Here is a 22677-nt window from a genome sequence, read left to right as displayed (position 1 = left end):
AATGAATATCAATTGCCGACTGAATTAAATGATATCTCAAGGCTATATGAACATTAACTTATTTCTGAATGTAAACACTTAAAATCTAAGAAAAGCAGATTAAAGAACCCAAATCAGGAATTATATGCTTGAGTTATATAGAGATTGAAACTTTCATAAAACTATGTCCAAACCTTAGTACCTTACAAGCTGCATATACTATGAATCCATGTTTGTAACATTGATGGTTAAATTCACAACGAAGTTACGAATATGATGACATTCCATGGAACAAAAATCATGTCCTAAACTACACAATATTACAAAAATTCTATCGATTGTTGTAATCTTTCCCCTGTATAGCGGCAAACTCCCAAAATTATACATACTGTTGAAACTTCGCATATCTAGAAATTTCAAAAGGGATCCCAATTAAGCTAGTTGCAGAAGAACTATAGACAGGTTTTCTCTATATACATCTAATCCAATGGTCTTCAAATTCGTTGTGTTATTAATAGTATTGGTATACAAGGAGCAGTGTTGTTCATTCAGTTTTAGCGAGTAAAGAAATTTCTCACCTCCCCTCTGTAATTATGTCACTGAACCAAGTGGCATTTTCTGGAGAGAGCAATGGATCAACTCCGAGGCTAAGATCAGTTGCACTATCACATTGGCTCTTCTTTCTACTATAACTTTTTGTCGATGTGGATGTAACAATATCTTTGTTCAAAAGGCTATTTGTTATGTCCTTATAATTCCAATCAGTCAAACAATTTGGCTTTGAAGTAACAGTTTCCACTTCAATGTCCCTAGCAAGCATGTTAACAACGCGTGACATTGTTGGCCGTAACATGAGTGACTCTTGAGTGCACAAGAGAGCAACTCCTATTACTCGTAGAGCTTCGATTTCATTGAACTCTGATAATTTGGAATCTATCAACCGCAAACTTTGGTTACTTTCATGAAGACTCCAGGCCTACAAATACCATAAGAGACAATTCAAGAAGAATTAAGTTTTTTTAACGCTAAAGTACATAGAAGAAAGCAAAAAAAAAATTAAAAAAAAATAATAGCACGAATTCAAGAAGATTAATCTTTTCCCTATCCAAGCAAGTATCAGAGTTTGCCCTTCCACTAATAATCTCCAAAGCAACAACACCAAAACTGAATACATCAGCCTTTTCTGTCAAGTGTCCACGCATTGCATACTCCAGTGCTAGATAGCCATTGCAAGAAAATGAAGGATTTCTCAAGGTTAAAATCCAAAAGTAAAGTTTGGGTACAACCCTATTCCAAGCGCCCACTTGCCTTTGCAATGTGAAAACCTTTATAAGTTAGCAAATCTTACATAAATACAAAGCAATTCCTTCATTATCAAAGATGACACAAAAAGTTCTCTCAACATACAAGTATTGCTCTCAGTCATTCTCATTAATACATGTACGTTGAGCATGTTGAGTATTTTGAAATACCCACAACAAAATCTACTAGATGTTTTGAAATACTCTGCAGCACATTCTAAAAGGAGTATTAAGGAAGAATGGTAGTCAAGGAATGATTGAAGGAGCTTACATGGTCCCTGCAACTCTGGTGCTGATGTGAGTTTTTTTTGTCATTATACAGTTTTGCCAATCCAAAATTTGATATCTTTGGTCAAAGTTCTACATCGAGTAAAATTACTTGCCTTGACATCTCAATGTACCATCTTTGGCCTAGAGTCCTCATGAATATATGCCAAACCTCTTGCAGTTTCCAAGCATATATTGAACCAGGTAGGCCAATCGAGATGCAACCCCCTTCTTCTTGCAGAAACATAGTTGCAACCATTAAGATCTTCAAGAGTTATTGACATGAAAAACTGAGGATTCATGGACAGTTTATCCCCAGAAACAATTTGGAGCTCAATAAAACATTGACAATTAGTTCAAACCCGTTTGTGTTCTTATTTGCTCATTAAATATGCAGGATTTTTTTTTTTTTTTAAATAACTAAACACAATTTCATTGTAGAACAAATATTCTTTCTTTAAACCGTTGCATTGGTTAAAACAATTGAAAGTCAGCAAATAGTATTTTGCACTGAAAGATTTGTTGTTATGAGTGGAAGCAAATCATAGGAGAGAAATCACACTGCATTAATGTTGCAGTTGTTGCAAGAAATACAGAAGCAGAAATTTTAAACTAAAGTTGATCATCAATTAGCATCCTCATACCAAACAATACTTGATCAGGTTTTTGTTTTCAAGGTCCTCATCAATTAGTGTTGGCCATGAAGATGAATACTCAACAAATTCTATATGTCATCTTGTTTCTCTTGAATTGGCTGATTGTCGTAAATGGTATTATTGATTAATTCTACAATCATGTAAAACATTATAATCTTAACAAAACAAGTAAAGAGGGTTATTGGCTCCCAATGCCTAAGGTCCAAAGCAATGTTTGATTTCTAGAAAATGAAGATGGAAAATGAAGTTATATGGTTGAGAGACATACAGCTGTTGTGAACCTGTTAGACTGTCAGTCACCCACGAGAAAAGTTCCTGATAGATACTGTAAGACAATCTCTGCAGGAGTACATAAGCATCATTAGAAGGAATCATATGCACCAACATACAAATCTTAAGAAGGAACAAATCAGTTAAGATTTTCAATTGCTATCATCATTTTCTTGTCACAAAAAGTGATTTCCACTATGTTAAGATTTTGAATTTTAAAAGTGGTGGCCTATTCTAAGAACATATTGTAGCAATAGTGCCTCTGTCATTCTTCTTCATTTTGCATGGAAAAATCTTTGTGAAGATATTTATCTTTCTTTTTCTTCTTAATCTATTCGTGAAGTATTTGCACCAATCCCTCTCACTCTTCTAATGGAGCCTCTAAACTTTCAAGGCAGTACAACAAAATGGACATATAACATCCATAACTACACAAATAAAATAGGGACATTCTAAAGATAAATGACATTAAGGCTTACATGTTTTGAAGATATACTGCTTTTTGCTGAGGAAGCTTTCCTGATAGACTATTGTTTCCAAGAAACCTAGCGAGAGAAGCAAAAAACAAGCGAATGTGCATTTAATGAAAGAATAAGCATCAGAGAAAATCTAAAATAAGAAACTAAAAATAACTTAAATATAAAGAACTCAAATCTAGAATCGCTAGAAGGAAGCTCTCAAGAAATTTACAAGTGAGTAAGAGAATCGACACTAAACAAAGCACTTGGGATTTGGAGGAAATTTAACTCCCCAAACATCCCAAGTTTGCATTTAAAAAAATAACACTAAAAAGATTTTGCAATTTTTTTTAAGTTAAAAAAAATGACGAGGCACACTTAAGATTCATTAAACATGTAAAATGGGTTAAACTGAAAAAATTTAAACATATATGGGTAATATATAATTAACAAAAATTTGTTTAAATTGTGAAAATTGCAAATGACCCTCCCTTCTCCAATCAAAATTGATTAAGCAGACTCAATCGCTTGATCGACCCCAAGAAAACCCTGACGAAATAGCCACCCTTCACTGTGTTTTTCTTGTCGTTTTTCACCTCCCATTGTCGTAATCGTTTGCTGTTTGTATTGAAGACATTCCCTCTTACTTAGAAAGAAACAATGGCTGACCTAAACAAACATTTTGACAAAGAGCCAGCCCCTCTTCAAATCGTGGATGTTAGTGGTTCGAAAATTGGAGAATCAGAGGTTGCGGTGGAGCAAATTCCGATGACTGAAGTTGGTTCAATAGGAGATATTACGACATTGATAGAAGACAGCCCACTAGGTGAACAAGGGATGGCAAGAGCCGAAATTGAAAATGAAGAGGAGGATGTCGGCATAACGTCAGGCGAGAAGGAGGAAGAAGATGAAGTAAAGGTAATAATCTATATATTTTATGAAATTATTGGTTGTTTTAGGGGATATTTGGTTGGTGTGTTGTTAGGGTCATTGTTGCATTTTTTCGAACAGTTGAAGGGCATTTGAGAAGTGGGTGTTTTGGTCTAGAGGGCTGGGGAAGCCAATGGAGACCCTCAAGAGGTTGTTTGTGGCAGTTTGGATGGCTTTTGTTGGCAAAGAGAGCGGAATAAGGGGGGCTAAGGGGCTGCCCTGCATATTGCAAAGTTGTCCACGCGCAACCAACCCTGTAATATGCAGGTAAGCCCCGAGCCCCTCATATACAACTCTCTTCTGCGAAGTCCAGAGCACCGAACCTGCCACAATAGGCTCTCTTGTCTTCACAGACCTCTAGAAGCCAAAAATAGCCACTCCCCCAATGCACTCCAACATGTTGCTTGTTTTGGTTTTTTATTGTGCTGATATGTAGTGTATATCGATTGTGTAGTGTTATAAGAGCATAAATTATAAGGATTATGGGCTTGGGGTTGTAAATGATGTTGTGCCATACTTCTCGGCAAGGGTTACCGTTAGGTCTAGTTGGCAAGTGTTTAAGAAAATTAAGGACATTCTAGGTGGGCATCAGAAAGGGATGAAGTGATTCAGAAACTCATGTTTTGGTCATTTTGTGGGGTTGGGAGATAATCGGAGTAAGGCCTTTTGGGGGAAAGGTGCACATTATCTTTTGGTGCATGTTGTTAAATGCAAAAAGAAGAATGAAATGTGGTTTTCGGTTGATGGAAAGCCGATTCGGTTTGGGAGGATGGAGTTCTGCTTAATGACATGCCTAAATTGTGGGCCATTTCCAGACGTAGAAGTTGAAGAAAGGGTAAAGAATAGCAAGGCTGCCGAAACGTTTGTTAGAAAGGTGTTCGCAGGGTAGCAATCAATTACGGGTCATGATTTAGAGGAGAGGTTAGAAGCGGAAGGAAATCAATATGGCTCTTCAGAGAAGTTCTGAATGTGCTTGGTATAGTTTGTGCATTCAATCTTGATGGCTTCTGACTCAATGAAAGTTGTAAACTAGGATTGGGAGCGATATGCAAGTAATGAGGACTTCTTTTATTCTCATCCATGGGGAAAGTTATCATTTAAGTTAACCATCGATTCCCTACAAGGAAAAGACATGGTGATTAAATACCGCCAATATGCCGAGAAACGGAAACCCAACACATACAATTTGCTTGGCTTTCCTTGGGCAATGTAGGTAAATATTAATAAGTTTTAGTTAATTTTTTGTATTATATGTGTTTTAATTCTGATATGGACTATTTTTTTACAATGTAGACTTAGATATATAAGATCGTCCCTGTCTTGGCTAAAGGAGAGGGGGGGGGGGGGGGGGGGGGGATGAATAGTTCAGATGAGGCACCACAGTTTCCTAGCATTTTCGGTACCACACCGAGAAGTGTCCTTGGGACTATGAGAAAATTGAAATGGAATTGAATGGTTCGGGTAACATTAAAGGATTTGTGTTTTGAATATATAATAAATTAAATGGTTTTTGTAAATTTGATTGATTTTTTTTTTTTTTCTTTTTGTAGGGAGTGGTTCATCCATTCCTCACTCCTACTAGGACTGAATCGATGATGGATTATGTTACATCGGTCAAACCATTGGACAATGTTTTTTATGAGAAGATAGACCGCCTAATGTAGGACTTAGAAAGAGTCACGCATTTGACTGCAATGGAAGGGCCGTTTGTTGAGCATGTGACTGAGGCCGAAGGCCAAGTAGGCGGGATGGATGAGGAGAAAGACATGAAGGCTCTTGTTCGTACACCTCCTTCTAATTGGCAAACCAGTACACCAAGTACTAGTTTGCCACCAAGTATTGGTTTGTCACCAAGTACCGGTTTGCCTATACATCCTGAATCTAAGTTGGTTGACCTTATAAACGGTCTACACAACAAGTTTGACTTGTTAAGCAACAAGTTTGACATGTTGAGCAGTACTGTTCATGAGAAGGTAGATAAATTGGAAGAAGGGCGCAAAGGGTGGAGGAGAAGGTTGATGTGCTATTGGAAATGGAGGAAGTTCAACCTAAGAGAAGAAAGACCCAAAAAAGCAAGCATATGACATCTCCTTTCATGCAATTAAGGTATGAAAAGAAGAGGAGATTTGCGAAAGAAAAGGAGGAAGCTAGAGGAAGTGAGGAAGCTAAACTGGCTGATACGGAGGAACAAGGAGGAAGTTGGGAAGTGAAGCAAACTGATATAGAGGAAGAAAGAGGAAGTGGGGTAGTGAAGCAATTAAAGCTTGATTTGTTTAAGGCATTAGATGAGGAAGGGAAAAAAATCTTTTTATGCCTATTACAGTGATGAACAAAGTGATGTGGTTGTGTAGTGCAAGATTGGAGATTATCCTCGAAACTGGTTTGAGCAAATTTTGACAATGGGCAACTAATTTGATGACTTGATGAGTTATTTTCCCATATTTTGCCTTATTTTTGCTTATGTTTTCCATGAGGTATTGTGTGATCGCTTAAGCGATTTGTTTTGTTTAACAGATTGCTTAAGCGATCTGTTTTGATTTGATGGCACTTATCATGTGGTTTGTTTTGTTACAGCACATTGATAAGGTTTTGGCACTTATGAGATTGAGACAGAGCACTGAGGGTGACAATTTTTATCCATATTGTGCCATAATCGATGTGACATTTGGCCAAAGCCTAGTAAACGTACATGAGAAGTTAATGAAAAAGGCAAATGATGGAAAAGTCACAACGGGCGGTAAGCGAAAAAGAATGGCCATAAATGAGTATGACGGTGTCCTTGTTGGCTATCGGTTTGATGAGAGGATGATGCAGTATGTGAGAGGGGAAAGGCCCAAATATGGCAAGAGTTGGGCAAATGTGAAAATAGTATACTACATTGTCACATCAAAGATATGCATTGGATAGCTGTCGTCTGGCAACTAGAGGAAGGCCTGCTGTAGATTTTTTATTGCAACCCTAGTATTTGTCGAGGGAGGCAGTTGGAGAAGGAGATAGAGCCGCTAGGTACATTGCTCCCACTGCTGTTGCGAGAGAGCGGTATGTTTTAGCACTTGGGTGATGAACTACTAACGCAAAAGTGGTAACACAAGCGCTTTCCCATCCCGACAAATGATGCAAGGTAAATTTTGTATAAAACTTACATAATACAATTGTTCTATAAGCTAATTGTAATACTAATGTCTTCCTCATATTGTAATACTGATTGCGGGGTATATGCACTAAAATTTCTTGAGTTCAACATGACCAACACCTTAATGGACGGCTTGAATGACGATACAATGAGCTTCGGGAGTGCTTGGCTGTTGAGTGTTTTCGCAGTCATATGGATCCATTAGTTACCGTGGAAGGTATAGAAGGTATGCTTGTGATCACTAATCCGTACCAGTTCTTTTATTTTGGCTATTTTCATTATTAATATAGATTCTGCTGATGGAAGTTAGGATTGTGAAGCACGCCATGGAAATTATCAACCTTTTGGCTGTTAGGCTCCTACAGAGACACCGTTGAATGCAGCCCCTAGAGTCTAGTTATTACAGGGAAGATTAAAATCAAGGAAGACGGAAAGGTAAAAGAATTCATTTCAGATACTATTGGCCAAGATTGAGCAAAGACTGCATCAATTATGTCAAAAAGTATGTGCCAGTTGCATTCAATCAAAGCCATTATTGATGTTGTCATCAACAGGTATGGAAGTTAGACTTACAATTGTAGTTTATGTGAATTGCATTTCTTATATGGATAATTGGGTTGTCTTGAATTGGATAATTGGGTTGTGTTGCATTAAACTGATATTGTTGGAAGGGGTGTTGTAGAAGAAGACAAAGAGGTTGCTGCTGTTGTTACTGATGCTAATGCTAAATGCGTGCTAGATAACTTTGGAGGATGGGAAAGTGGCTGAAGACAATGATGAAGAGGGAGGATGGAGCCTGCTGAGGCTGCTATTAGTTTAGGACATTTAGTTAATCTGTATAATGTTGTATTTTCATGTAATTGACACATTTAAGTTTTCTAATAAATCAATTCAGTATTTCTTTCCCTTTTTTGACTTTGAGTTTATTTAGTGATGTTGTTAAATGGAATGAATATGTGTTAATGCAAATAGGTTGTCAAATTCAAGAGAAAATATGGAATGAATACGTGTTTATGCAAATAAGTTGTCAAATTGAGAAAATATAGAGTTAATATGCGTTGATGCAAAAAGGTTTTTCAAATTGAGGAGAAAATACAGAATTAATATGTGTTGGGCATGATCGCTTAAACAATGGCGTATATCACTTAATCGATCAAGGGTTTTTTAAACTGGATCGTTTAAGCGACGTAAGCCCAAGGATGATCTTGAATCTGCCTTTCACTTGATCGCTTAAGCGAAGCATGGTATCGTGTAAGCGAAGAAGGCTAAATACACTGGATCGCTCAAGCGATCCTGCGCTTGAGGATGATTTTGTTACTGCCTTGGACATGATCACTTAAGCGATGACTGTATCGCTTAAGCGATAAAGGCTGAATAAACTTGATCGCTTAAGCAAGACATGAAATCGCTTAAGCGATCGTACACGAGGGGATGATCTTGATTTTGCCTTTCACTTCATCACTTAAGCGAATCATGGTATTACGTAAGCGATGAAGGCTAAATACATTGCATTACTTAAGCGAGCCATGGCATCGCTTAAGCGATCGTGCGGTTGAAGATAAATTTGTTACTGCCTTGGACATGATCGCATAAGCAATGACTGGTATTGCTTAAGCGACGAAGGCTAAATAGATTGGATCACTTAAGCAAGACATGAGATCGCTTAAGCGATCGTACACGCGGGGATGATCTTGATTCTATCTTTCACTTGATCGCTTAAGCGACGAAGGCTAAATACACTTAATCGCTTAAGTGATCCATAACATTACTTAAAGCGATAGTGCACAAGGGGATAAACTTCATTCTACCTTTCACTTGATCGCTTAAGCGAAGCATGGCATTGCTTAAGCAATGAAGGCTAAATACACTGAATCACTTAAGCGATCGTGCGCTTGAGGATGATTTTGTTACTACCTTGGACATGGTCGCTTAAACAAAGTATGGTATCGCTTAAGCGAGTAATGCATCGCTTAAGCGATCTGTTTTTTGTTTTTGGATTATTTGACAACTCATATTAAGTAACGTTAATGTTAACTTGGGACGTTCATAATATCAAAAGATTCGGGATAAACGAAGGAAAAAGTTATTGTGATAACAACAACCACTCTTCATAGTCAAAAAGTTTATGAAAAATTCAGGCACTCTCTGAGTCTACAGAGTACAGAGCAGATGGTTGTAGAGTTCAATTTTATATAAAAATTATATTTTTTTATATATTATTTTCCTACCAAGAACTAACAAAAATAATAAAATAACAATAGATCATTCAGTTTTATGTACGATGCTAACAGACAAAGACTGAAGTGTTATTTTCAAATTCTATTGAAATGAAAAAATTTATTAATAATAATAAATATTAAATAAAAAAGGACTAACAATAGTAATAGAATAACCGTAGATCATTTAGTTTTATGTATGGAGTTGTAACAACAATAATAGAATAACCGTCGGACAGTGGCAGTCAGTCGCCGGAATGGCGCACAACCAGTTGGATCTGGTCAATCGTGTGTCGATCTTGCCTTTTCCTGTTAGATCCATCGTGGATCTAACTGTCAAGAACGGCCAAGATATGACAGTTGTCAATGGCCAGATCTAGGTTTGTAGATCGGCCGTTTTCGACCATATCTACGGTAAATTTGGTCAAAAAATGAAAGATTGACGCACGACCGGCCAGATCTAACCGGTCGTGCGCCATTCCGATGACTTCATCTTGCATGCCTTTCTCCCCATTTTCAGTTTCCTCATCATTTAAGAAATCTTCAGACGCCTCCTTCTCATCTCTCTATGTATTGCTTCCCCATCCGTTCATCATTTCATCTGGGTTAACACCTTGTTCCTCCTCTCCCATATCATCACCAATATTATTGCCTTGGGAACCAAGTGCACTTGCCCTTATTGGTGCTCAAGCCATCATTTCATCACGAGCATGAGACTCAGCTCGAGCTTGCTCTGCTTGAACCATCACGGCCATTTGCAACCTGGCCTCATGAGCCTCTTTACCAGCCTTCGGCCTTGTCTATATTTCTGCCCTCAGTTCCAGTATGGGCTCTTTTCTCCTCTTAGAGAAGCGCCTACTCAATCATCAACCTTTCCTCACATCAGAATTCACCTATACCTCGCTTGAGGGTTATCATGTTAAAAGCATGGGCCTGTTTCTCAAATGTTCCAGTGAACTCTACAACTTTGGCAGCAATGTTGTTATCCCACTGCTGGGAGCAAGAAGGCATTTGGCCTGTTGTGTCAGAATCAAGGATTCTATCATCTTCCTCTGCTTCATATTCTGTTACAACATGATAAGGTAGTCGCCCACAAAGATAGAAATGATAAAGCATGAATTTCCAGAATATTCTCAAACATCAATCTAGCAAATCCTTTGAGTAATACATAGACTTTAATTTACTATGTTAAGAATTATTTAAATAATTCATCTGATAAGCATGTCTCAAAAACATTTAAGACTTCAATTACTATGTTCAGTACCATTTAATGATTCATCTCCACATGCAAGAAGTCTTAAAATGCACAAAAGGATGATGTATGCTCAACAAAATGAATCAGTAGAATTTAATATAAGACATCAAATGATATGGAGCTAAGAGGATACAGTTATTGATTTGCGTATGTATGTTTTACAAGAAATTCAGATATATCAGTATCAATATTAATGAATATTCTCACTGAATCAAGATACCTTTTACATCACGCCTTAGAGGGGAGAAGTGTTGGCACAGAATGACCACAAATCAATGCATCTGTCAAATCACCACTCATATTGATTTCAACAAACTAAATTCATCACATGTAAATGTTTGATATATTAAGCAGCATCAAGCCATCAACACTTCTATCAAGAAGCTATATCAACTGGATATCTTTTATATAAAAATACCTCACAGATACCTTCAATTGTATCCAAAACTTCTTACCTTTATCCAAGTTTTGAAAATTAATCTCCAGAACATAAGAAAAGGAGAAATTCCATTGATCCCTCTCAACAACTTATTCATCTTTATTCATATCAACTCTCATTTGATCACAATAATGTTATGTAATCTACATCGAACTTAACTAAAATGGTCTGTAACACTGCCAAACTAAAGCATTCATTAAATTATTCTCACATCAATCGGAATCTTTTCAATACTTACGATAATGTCTTGTTACGTTAAATGCCACTCAGAACCTAGTTCAATTTTTCAAAGTACAGTTCATACTTATATAAACCACAACAAGGAATGAAACTTCAACATATGTAAACGCACAACTCCACAACCATAGGCAAAACCCAGATCCTCACAGTTCCTAACATTTCACCAAACAGTTGATAAAAAAACACATAAATTAAAAACGAAATCCTCAAATAACAAACGGACAAACAAACAAACCAACCTCTCACAAGCATCTTCGAGTGACGCAAATGGGCACTTGAAATCCGGGTGGCAGACCCGTCAGGCATCCTGGTATGCCATCTGGAGCTCCATTTGGTTCAGCGGCCTCATCCCTTTCTGTTGTTGTTGTGGCTGTAGTGAATTTCGCTGATTCTGTAGCTGCAAATTAAATTAGCATTGGCATTAACATTGGGATTAGGGTTAGGGTTTTGTTGTTGAAGAGTGATGGGACGATGGACGCCAGGTGGGCGAAGGTGGGAATCGATGTTAGAAGCGAGAGATAGCTGCCTGTTGTTGTTGTTGTTGTTGAGCTTCTTGTTGCTGGTGATTGAAAAGAAGTTGCTGCTGGTGTTGAGCCATAAGCCATAGGCCTTAGCTTCTTCCATTTCTCTAACTCTCTTCTCTCTCTTCTTCTTTCAGAAGAGTGGATCGTTTCATATAGATCGCACAATGAAATTTAACATTTTCATGCTGATTGATACCAACAAAACCCAAATTTTCACCCTTTAATAAAAAGAAAAATATTTAAAAAAAAATACCAAACAATTTAAATTGAACAAAAATGAAATTCGATAGGGTTGCCGGAAATTAGATCAATTGTTTCGAAATCGGCACCGCCGTTTGAAACATTAAAGCAATAGATAATAGATCACTACTTTCAGAAGAAGAAACAAATACGTATAAATCCATTAAAGATCGTCAAATTAGATAGAAATTTGGCTTTTTACCTAAACAAGATAACATAAAGATGAATTGCTGGATAATTGAAGATTGATTATAATGAACAAATGAAGTAATTTGAACACTCACCTGAAATCGAAGACGGTATGATCGAGGACTAGCGCCGCTGCGAACGATACAATGATCGACAGTGTCGATTCGAAGATGAGATGTGAGGGAAAGGCGGATAGCGCAGAAGATTATGAATTAATTACATTATTACCCCTTATGTTTCAGAATTCTTTAACCATCTTCAATGTTTTTAAAAACAGTCAAAAACTACCTGAGAAGTGAGAAGTGAGAAGTGAGGCCTTAGGCAGTTCAAAACAGATTAATAGTGGAAGGTTAAAATGGGTAAATCATATTTGAAGGGGTAAAAATGAAATTTGATAGTGAATTTGTGAAAAAACTTGTCTTATCTAAACACAGAAGTGAGAAGAGAGGCCGTAGGCAGTTCAAAGCAGATTAATAGTGGAAGGTTAAAATGGGTAAATCATATTTGAAGGGGTAAAAATGAAATTTGATAGTGAATTTGTGAAAAAACTTGTCTTATCTAAACACAGTACTTATGTTGTTGAACTCCTCTTATTCTATTAAGTAATATTGTATTTATAAAGACTTTATATAAAGTCATCTATATAAAGTGATGTAATATTATTCTTGTTTTATCATTTAATGTGAATTTATTAAATTATTTTTTTTATTAATTTGTCTAATTCACTTTATAAGAAAAATTTTGTATAGAATATTTGTAAATATAATATTATTTTTTATGATTAAAATTGACAATTTTAAGAACGATGATAGGAAAGGGTTTGGCGACCTTCATCTCTTCTCCGATCTCTATTACCATATCATCCCTTCCAACCAGGGCCCTAACCCCAAGATTTTAGGAGCAGGGGCGTGAGTGGGCATTCCCAAAAGGAGAAAAACAAAAATATAAAAATATAAAAATTATTTTATATTTTAATATATTACATATTTTTTATTGGGATTGGTAATTGTCTTGCTTGTTTTAACATTTTCCTACCTTCACCTCGTCTTGATTCCGAAGGTATAGTTTTTTCCATACCGACCTTCGACCATAGACTTTTCGAGGGATACCTACCCAATAGGACCGCATTTTTCTAGGTATTCAACCTTCATTGGGTTTTCATGACAACCACACTCACCACCAAGAGTACCGAAAAGTGTCTACTAATTAGTAATTACTATTTGTATTTTTATTAATTTTTTTGCATCTTGAAGGTTAATTGAATTCCTTTTCTACTTAGAATTGTGGTTTGTTATAAATACACACAAGAAATCTACACAATAGACCATTTTCAACTTTAATTTTAAGAGTTTGATTTCTCTCTAAGGTTTCATTGAATAACAAATTTTCCCCTCAAGTATTTGAAATAAAAAATTTAACCCTTCTTATCAATGTTCCGTTAAGGCTTCTATGTGTAATTTAACAAATCAAGGGTAATATGTGTTTGTCAAGCAATAAAAACCCTAACAAAACATTGATGGAATTGAGTTTATTGTTATTTCAAATGCTTGAAGGGGAAATAATTATTCAGTGAAACCTTAGGGGAAAGATTACTTTAAGCTTTAATTTTAATTATATTTTAAATTTTTAACCTAATCATATGTTCTATGCACTTGCGAAATATTGAAACCTTAGGGGAGGTCTACGTAATTAATTCTCAATCTTTTAAAATTGCAATAGCTTTTTAGGTGATTTGTGTCAAATTATTTTTTTAAATTACTTTCCCGCTATGGTATTTTAGTTTTGACAAAAAATTGTAACATTTATTAGTTTCGGGGACTACTTTACTAATAAAAAAAAAAAAAAAGAATGCATCATGAATTGCACTGGACACAAAAACTAGAGACCACAACAATCGTCTTCATTGTATAGAATAACTATCATCTGATAAAAGAGATACTTCTAACGTGTTTGATTGAGTTTATCTATAAACCAACAACTTTTTTTAAAGCTATAAACATTTTTGAAATTTTTATAAATTGTTTGATTGCATTTCAAAAGCGTTTATAGGATTTAAAATTAGCTTTTTTTGAGTTTAATTAAAATGTTAAAAATTTAAAATATCCTTTTCCCCTTATTATATTTTATAAATTTGACTTAATATATTTTTACATATTAGATCTCTTTTTAGTAAATTAATACAAATTAATACGAGAAAGCACTTTTAAATTTTCCAATCAAACAACAAATAACTTATTCATAATAGCTATATTTTGTAAGCTCTACCAAATGACCCCTTTCTCAAATGAAAAGGAAGGAAAAGAAATGAAAGTGACAATTATCTCGATTTACTTTAGATAGATGATATAAAAAGATAAAATGGGTATTTAATTATTTTAATTCTATATCAAATTAATTAATTAAACGAAACATTAATATATCACTGACAACAAAGTTTTCAATATTTTCTAAAAGCATTAAATGACAATACAATTAAATGATCTCAAGAATCATATGAAAATTGCTACATTTTCTGATATCCACAAGTTCTAAATAAGCTAATCGCAGATGAGATATTACAAGAACAACAACTATAGTAAAATTTTCTCCCTTTACATCTAGCACGATGCTCTTCAGATTCATCGTCGAATATTGTCGGTAGCTTCGCAACATTATAAATTCTACTATAGTTAATTTCGACTTTGAAAATGCTGCCAACATCAATAAGTTGAGTAGTTTTGCATGGATTATAGTTAGGAGACCGAGCAGTACTATTCACTTGATTTCAGTGAGTCGAGAGATTTCTCACCTCCATCCCATCTGCAATTATGTCACTGAACCGAGTGAGGTTTACCGGAGAGAGCAGCGGGTCAACTCTAGAGCTAATATAAATTGCATTCTCAGATTGGCTATTCTTTTTGCTGTAACTTCTTGTAGATGAGGATGTATCAATATCTTTGTTCAAAAAGCAGTTTCTCATGTCCTTAAAATCCCAATCAGTCAAATATCTTGGCTTCGAAGTAACAGTTCCCACTTCTACGTCTCCAGCGAGCATGCTAAGAATGCGTGACATGGTAGCCTGGTGATGCTTGAGTGCAAAAGAGAGCAACTGCTGTTACTCAAACGACTTTGATTTCATTGAACTCTGTTAATTTGGGATCTATCAACCCCAAACTTTTGTTACTTTCATGAAGACTCCAAGCCTGGAAATAGCATATAGACAATTCAAAAGAAATGTATTTTTCTTGACTATGGATCATAAAAGAAAGCAAACAAAACAAAACAAAATTCAAATTTATTTCCTTACCCATTCAAGAAGATAAATCTTTTCATTATCCAAGCTAGTATCAGAGTTTGCTCTTCCACTGATAATCTCCAAAGCAACAACAATACTTACGCACTGCAGACTCCGGTGCCAGATAACCACTGCAAGATAATTAAGTGTTTCTCATGGTTGACATCCAAAAGTCAAGTCTCGATATTGCCATCAAACTGAATTTAATGATCAACCGTATCCCATGTGCCCACTCACCATAGCAATGTGAAAACCTATAACATTTAGCAAATCTTGAATAATAACAAAACAATACAATCACAAATCTAGTGCCCTCCAAAGATTTTACGTCAATCACTATGTGACAATCAAAGATAACACAAATAGTTCTCTCAACATACATGTATTGCTCTCAGTCATTTTTATCAATACATGTATGTTGAGTTTTTGAAATACTATACAACAAAATCTACTAGGTATTGTTGATAACTTCCAAGATAGCGCGTATAGCTTACATCATATAATACTCTGCAAGACATTACAAGTATTAAGGAAGAACGGCAGTCAAAAAATGATTGAAGGAGCTTATGTGGTCCCTGCAACTCTTCTGCTGATGTGAGTTTACGTGTTATCATATGGCTCTGCCAATCCAAAATCTGATATCTTGGGGTAGAGTTTTGCATCGAGTAAAATATTATTTGCTTTGACATCTCGATGTATAATATTCTTTGGCCTTGAATCCTTGTGACGATATGCTAGACCTCTCACAATTCCTAAGCATATATTGAACTGGGTAGGCCAATCAAGTTGCAAATCCTTTTTTCCTACAAAAATGGCTACAATCATTAAGATCTTCAAGAGTTACTGATTTGGAGAATTGAGGATTCAGGAACAATGTATCCCCAGGAACGATTGGTGCTTATTAAAACATTGTGAATCCTGCTCTACTTGTTGCTTGCTCTTATTAGTTTGGCCAGCAAATTTTGTAGTTTGTGCCTTCTTTAGAGACCCGATTGTCACTAAACACATTTAACAGTGCATGATAAATGTTTCATCCTTTAACCTTAGATGGTTTAAACATTTGAAAGCAATATTGTATTTTATACAACAAGGTAAATCACAAGAAAGATATCATATCAATTGCACAAATGTCACAGCTACTCGCAAGAAAAGAAAAGTAGAAAATTTTTAAACTAAGGTTGATCTTCATACCAAACAATACTTGATAAAGGCTTTTGTTTTCAAGGTATTTATAAACAAGGAGAAGCCTCGTTCCCTCGATGCAGCAACCATGCAACTTCACAGGATTGTGATGTTGTACTGTAGTTATGGTAGCAATCTCATTAACAAACTTATTTTTTCCTTGGTGGGAACCTAGTGTGACATTTCACAAGCATTTCATCGTGACACTAGTGAAAGTTGCTTCACAGCTATCACCCTTCTATCAGAAAGCATACCTTGCACCAGATTTCATAACATAAATCATGTCTGCTCCATCCTTGGCGAGTATCCAAGGTAAAATTCACCTAGGTTTTTTTGTTATATTGTCAAGCTATCATCAAACCTTACATACACTACACAGCAAGCCAAATTCCCAATATATTATCTATTATTTCTTACTTGTAAATGTAGGATATAAAAGATATATTGTACATAGGTCCGAATCCTCCCTCGCCTAGCTTATTTGGAGGGTTGAAGTCTTTTGTTGCAAATCTCAACTCAACATAACTGAAAGTTTTTGGCTTAGGACCTATTCCAAGTAACACTGGATATTGAAGCAAGATATAAGATTACATAACATTGAAGGCTTTGCATGACAAGAGATGAATTATACCAGCAGCTTTGCCTATTTCAAGGAATATACTATTCCAATTTTTGGAAGCAAAGCTCAAATATCATGACCGTTATAAACAATGAGATAATTTAAATCTAGTATCCATGTTCTTAGGTGAACTAGAACAAAGTTCAAACTTCAAACTTCACCTATATTGTGGCATGCTAAAGTAAAACGAAAATTCATTGATTTTCAAATACAAACTCGGTTTCAGAGATTCTACCTTCTGCAAGAGCCACTGCAATACAAACAATCAGCGAAGTCTGGTTCTTCTTTCATGCAATACCAACAGTTGGTGTGAAATCTAAGTAAGAAAATTCAGTTATTGTATATCATAAAGAAGCATAGAAGCACATTTATTATAACTCATCTTAAATAAAGAGTCAAAGGAATCACATACTTCACTTGGAATGACACTAAGAGCTGAAATTAATGGCCCATAGCTACCTCTAATAGGTATGCTGTAGGTCCCTTTACTAGCCCAAACTAGGTGAATTTCAAGATAGTTCTCAGTTACCATAGCATTAAATTTTTCTGTAATTGCTCTTCTATGCCCACCTGCCTTCTTTGATATGTCAAAATCCTTTGACCGGAGGGTTACCTACAGGAAGGATTATGAGTGATAGAATTCCAAATTCTTAGGATACAAGTAAATAGATGGAAATGTAATAATAGGATCTGTGTATGATGGTTATGAACCATAATTTTCTAGAGAATTTTTACCTGAATATAGATATCAAAAACACGCCTTCCACAACTCTTCCACGTTAGTGAGCCTTGATCACTAAAAGTTGTCTCAGCAAAGGACAAGCTCACATTGTAAGGTCCATTCTCAAGACTACGTCCATAGTATCTAAGTGATCCAGGGGAATGCCTTGAAATGCGATAAAGCTCCGGGATTGTGGTGCCAATCACTTGAGAGCTAGTATTTTGAACATGGGTATTAGATTGTCCATCAAGATACCAACCCACATCACTAACTGCCGATTTTTCTGTATCAAGTACAACAAAAGAAGCTCCACCAAGATCATAGTCATCAGCCTCGTACACTATCTTATCAACTTTCAGCACATCACCACAACCACACTTGATTGCAAAACTTGAATCTGTAATTGCAAAGATAAAAGTTCTGGTGAAAATTGTTATCTGAAAATCCTACACCAAATATTTAGATAAAATTGATGGAGTACTTTCATTTAGTAACTTCCAGCAACTTAAAAAGCTCATGATACATACATTTAACAGACATAGATATTGAAGGAGAACTATCTATTTGAAAGTTAAATGCCTATGCATGGTTTCCCATTCTTTTTTTTTTTTTAATTTTTATATTTTGTTGATACCCATGAATTCCTTGACCTTTCTCATGAGTTCATTGGGTTCAAAAGTAGGGACTAATGCCAAATCCTACAACTTTGCACTTTAGAAACTTGTTTAAACTTTGCATGCAAGCTGAAAGTCAGGGGTCTTTAGTCCCTCAACCGCACCCTTAGGGTTCATACTGCTCATTTTTCTAACAAAGGTCAATAATAAACTAAAACAAATTAAGTCAGAATTCAGATGGCTATTTATAATGGCCTAAACTAAATATCAACAATTAACACATTCACTTTATCACGAGCAAGAGCTTTGCCGCACCTTGTGAAATTTTCTTCAAACCTCTTTTACTAATCACAAATATCAACAGTTAAATCTAACAGGGCTTTCTTAAGAATAGGGGAGCTGAAATAGAATTTCAAATTTGTATGCAACAGTAACACAAGCTAGCCTCACTTCTTCCTCTTACTGAAAATTTTTTATCTGACATTCAGAAGCATGGTCTTTACATATAAAGCATCAAAATGCAATACCAAGATNACTAATCACAAATATCAACAGTTAAATCTAACAGGGCTTTCTTAAGAATAGGGGAGCTGAAATAGAATTTCAAATTTGTATGCAACAGTAACACAAGCTAGCCTCACTTCTTCCTCTTACTGAAAATTTTTTATCTGACATTCAGAAGCATGGTCTTTACATATAAAGCATCAAAATGCAATACCAAGATATAAGCAAAGAAGTTTAACTTTAGCTAGGAAAAGGGCAAGGGTCTACTTATTACAATTGGAGAATAAGTAACAATACAATTTAGAAAACCACAGAAGCATCTATACTAAAGGAAACAACAGAGAAAGAAAGGAAAAATGGCAGTACACTAAAGTATAGAAAAAGAATTAACCAGCAAAAAGAAAGCAGCTTACACCATGGAACATTCCTACTGCAAGGGAAGTTTCTTTGAAGACAGTTCAATCCAGGAATAATACTGGCAAACACAGAGAACATTACCAGTTTTCTTTGTTAAAGTAGCATATTCCTTTGCTGAGGTTTTATTTATTTATTTTTTTAAGAAAGTGAATTTTTTCGAAAACCAAATCTGACATTTTATTTATCAGAAAAGGAACTATAACACACTTGATATTTGAGCTATCAAATGTGAAATTGTTGCCCACTAGACTCTTGTGCAATTCAATGCAAAGATCAAGTATAGTAGTTTGAAGTATACTAACTAGAAATGAGCTCTGCCTTTATGGTACCCCAAATGGTTACTCCAAGTGACATTTGTTTAGACATAGGAAATTATAAGCGCATCAAGGTAATTAGTAGTGTACTATTAACTGTTTCTTTTTTTGGGTAAACTAGTGTTCTATTAACTATTTCTAATGATTGTCACATGATAATACAAAACACATTAACTAAAGTGACATGTGTTGGCCATGAAGATGAGTGCCCAATAGATTCTCATGCAATCATCTACTTTTCTCTTGAATCAGGTTCAAATATGATTTTGAATTTTGATAAACATAGTATGCAGTGCATTGAATCATATGACACTTTATTTTTATCTTAAGATTTCCATTTTTTCTTATAGGATAAAGAGTGTTAACGATAATCAGTTTCAGAATAAAAACAATATGATCATCTTACAGTCATTCGACTAAAAATACACTATTAACATAGGATAGAATTAAAAAAGGGAGAAAATGAGAGCAGGAAATAGATAGAATGAGAGGAAAATTTGAAACAATGGGAAGCTAAAGAGAAACAATTTATTCATCATATTGTTTCTTTCATGAGTCTGCAAACCAAAGACAAGACAACAAGCCTATTTATAATGGCCTAAACAAAACAAAATGCTAGAAATCTACCTATAATAAGTCATTCAAATTGTATTCAAAGTGGAAAAACTAATATATAATATCTAAATCTAACTTAAAAAGGAAATCTCTCCAAGTTCCCAAAATAAAATCTTTCCTTAAGTAACAATATTATTCCCATTCTTGATTCAGCATCAGCCACTCTAAGCAATGGCATAGAAGAAAAGAGAAAAAATTAAAGAAAAAGGAGAAAGTTTGCAAATCTTACAGAAAATTAAGTTCTTAAGGTGTCCAAGCTCTTTTGGGAGAGGCCTAGAAAGTACATTGTGGCAAACCTCTCTAGCACATGAAAGACAAAATTATAACATAATCAAACTCATATAAAAAAAATAGTCATATACAAACTAAACTAGGCTTTGAATCATAAAGGTATTTTTCAATACTTACAAATACTTCGATTGAGATAAATTTCCAATAAATGCAGGCAAGGGACCAGTGAAGTAATTTCATTTGATTCTACTGCAATGTTAAATAGAAAAACTAAATCAAATCTAATATAATGTCCATTAATTAGAAAACGATGAAGGTGAAATTTAACTTATACAAATCAAAGGCAGGGAAATGAATGGGAAAATCCATACAAATTTGTCATAAATTTCAAAGCCACTAGTTCTCTGGAATTACTCCTTTTATTTTCGGTACAAATACACTTTTGCAAAAAATAAAGACAAGTTTCAATCATATCTCCTCAAATTTGACCTGATTCTAGATGCAGGCTCTTTTGGCTTAGAAAAAATACACACTTAGAGGATAAATTGCAAACACAAATTTAGGGAAAGTTTTAACCAAAAGTTAAGATCCCTCGAAAGCATAATAAATAATCTACACAGTATAGCATAAACTATAAGAAGTTATGAAGAACTCAAAAATCAATGCCAATACCACAAAATTAACCAAAAACCCAATCTCAATCTAAGTGAATATAATTTGTCCATACTTGAACAAAACTTGAAACAAGTTAATATGAAAATTTCCCTAAATTTGGTAGAGAGAAAAAGAGATTACAGCTCATTGATGTGGCAAGTTGAGACATTTTTAAACAAACAGTCACATTTGATAGCAGGATTATAGTCCTCCAAGCTAGTTGCATTTATAGTGGCTCCATTGGGGCTCTCCACTTATGTTCCACCATCTTGGGTCTTCTTGTACAACCCATTATTGAAATATTGAGTTCAATGTCCTCACTGCTCACCACAACAAACCAACCAATGTAAGCTTCCATAACAAGCTATAGAAATGCAAGCACGCTTGCAAGTAATCACACATTTTCATAAAATCAGTGATCTTTGAGGCCATGGATATATCAGAAAGCATTCAAATTACTTTGAATTTTCTCTTTCCCTTGCTGAATATGTGATACTTCTAATTTTAACTTGTAAGCATGTAGTTGCAATTGCAAATCCACCCACCACAAAATGAATTCGTAACCAGTTTTGAGGGAATTTTCAACTTAATATTGTCCCTCTTTATTTGGCTTTCTCCTACACAACTTTTAAACAAAATAGAATATGTTTTGCTAAAGGGGGTTCACTTTAATCGGAAGCTAGCTACCGATAAATTAGTAAAGTCTAATATTTCTTAAACAATTGTATATTCAATAATTAAAACAAATAATTAATTTGTAAAGCAAAATACACACATAAAAGAAAGGGAGAGAGAGAGAGTACCTTCATTAGGGTCAATAATTTGAGCAGTGGAGTTGTGAATTACGAAGAAAAAGATGAAGCAAAAGTGGGAAAACCCTGAAGAAAAAAGTAGAATTTTCACTCTGGAATTCATGTTTGTGTGTTTACATGAGAATGGTTTCCAATTATATTGGCATTTATGTAAAAGCCAATCAATTATTCATGAAAAGACTATAAACTATTCTTCTAATTAATTCTGATTTAAGTTGATTCTCCTGCTATTAATTCCAAATTCCAAACTTCGAACATCAATGCTCAATACACAGAAGAAGTAAAATGAACAATTCCTCCTGTCATTGATAGAATTAGGGTTCAAAATTAGGTTATTTCAATAGAAATTGAAGATAAATTATGAGATTGAAAACCCCACCTGCTTGTCATTTGATTCAAGTTTCTCCTGCATACATATAAAACAATAAAGTTAACAAAGGAACGAGAAACAAGAATCATTAGTTCAAATGTTTTCGAAATTCAGATTAATGATGAAGAAGAAGAGCAATAAATATATCATTAATATTTACCTACTAAATGATGAAGAAGAAGAGAGAGTGATTAGTCATACCTAATTTTTGGTTGGTTTGATAATCTTTCCATCTAGTTTAATCTAAGAGATA

The 22677-nt window shown here is 34.9% G+C and overlaps 1 protein-coding gene and 1 pseudogene across 1 annotated transcript; both read right to left on the bottom strand.

Annotated features, from left to right (window-relative positions):
• Window positions 1-553: 553 nt before the first annotated feature.
• On the bottom strand, window positions 554-22263 carry LOC116107050 (probable LRR receptor-like serine/threonine-protein kinase At1g56140). Its single transcript, XM_031393345.1, is given in 11 exon segments — window positions 554-955; window positions 1056-1206; window positions 15940-16174; window positions 16563-16730; window positions 16766-16810; window positions 16999-17138; window positions 17529-17785; window positions 17908-18290; window positions 20766-20837; window positions 21384-21562; window positions 22046-22263. Coding segments are annotated over 10 exon segments (1938 nt in total). The 5' UTR covers window positions 21469-21562; window positions 22046-22263.
• Window positions 9369-12245, bottom strand: LOC116107069 (annotated as a pseudogene).
• Window positions 22264-22677: the final 414 nt, after the last annotated feature.

Source organism: Pistacia vera, unplaced genomic scaffold (assembly GCF_008641045.1).
Source record: "Pistacia vera cultivar Batoury unplaced genomic scaffold, PisVer_v2 Contig526, whole genome shotgun sequence".
Classification (NCBI taxonomy): Eukaryota; Viridiplantae; Streptophyta; class Magnoliopsida; order Sapindales; family Anacardiaceae; genus Pistacia; species Pistacia vera.
Note: the sequence above shows the minus strand (reverse complement) of the source record. Positions and strands in the feature narration are given on the sequence as shown.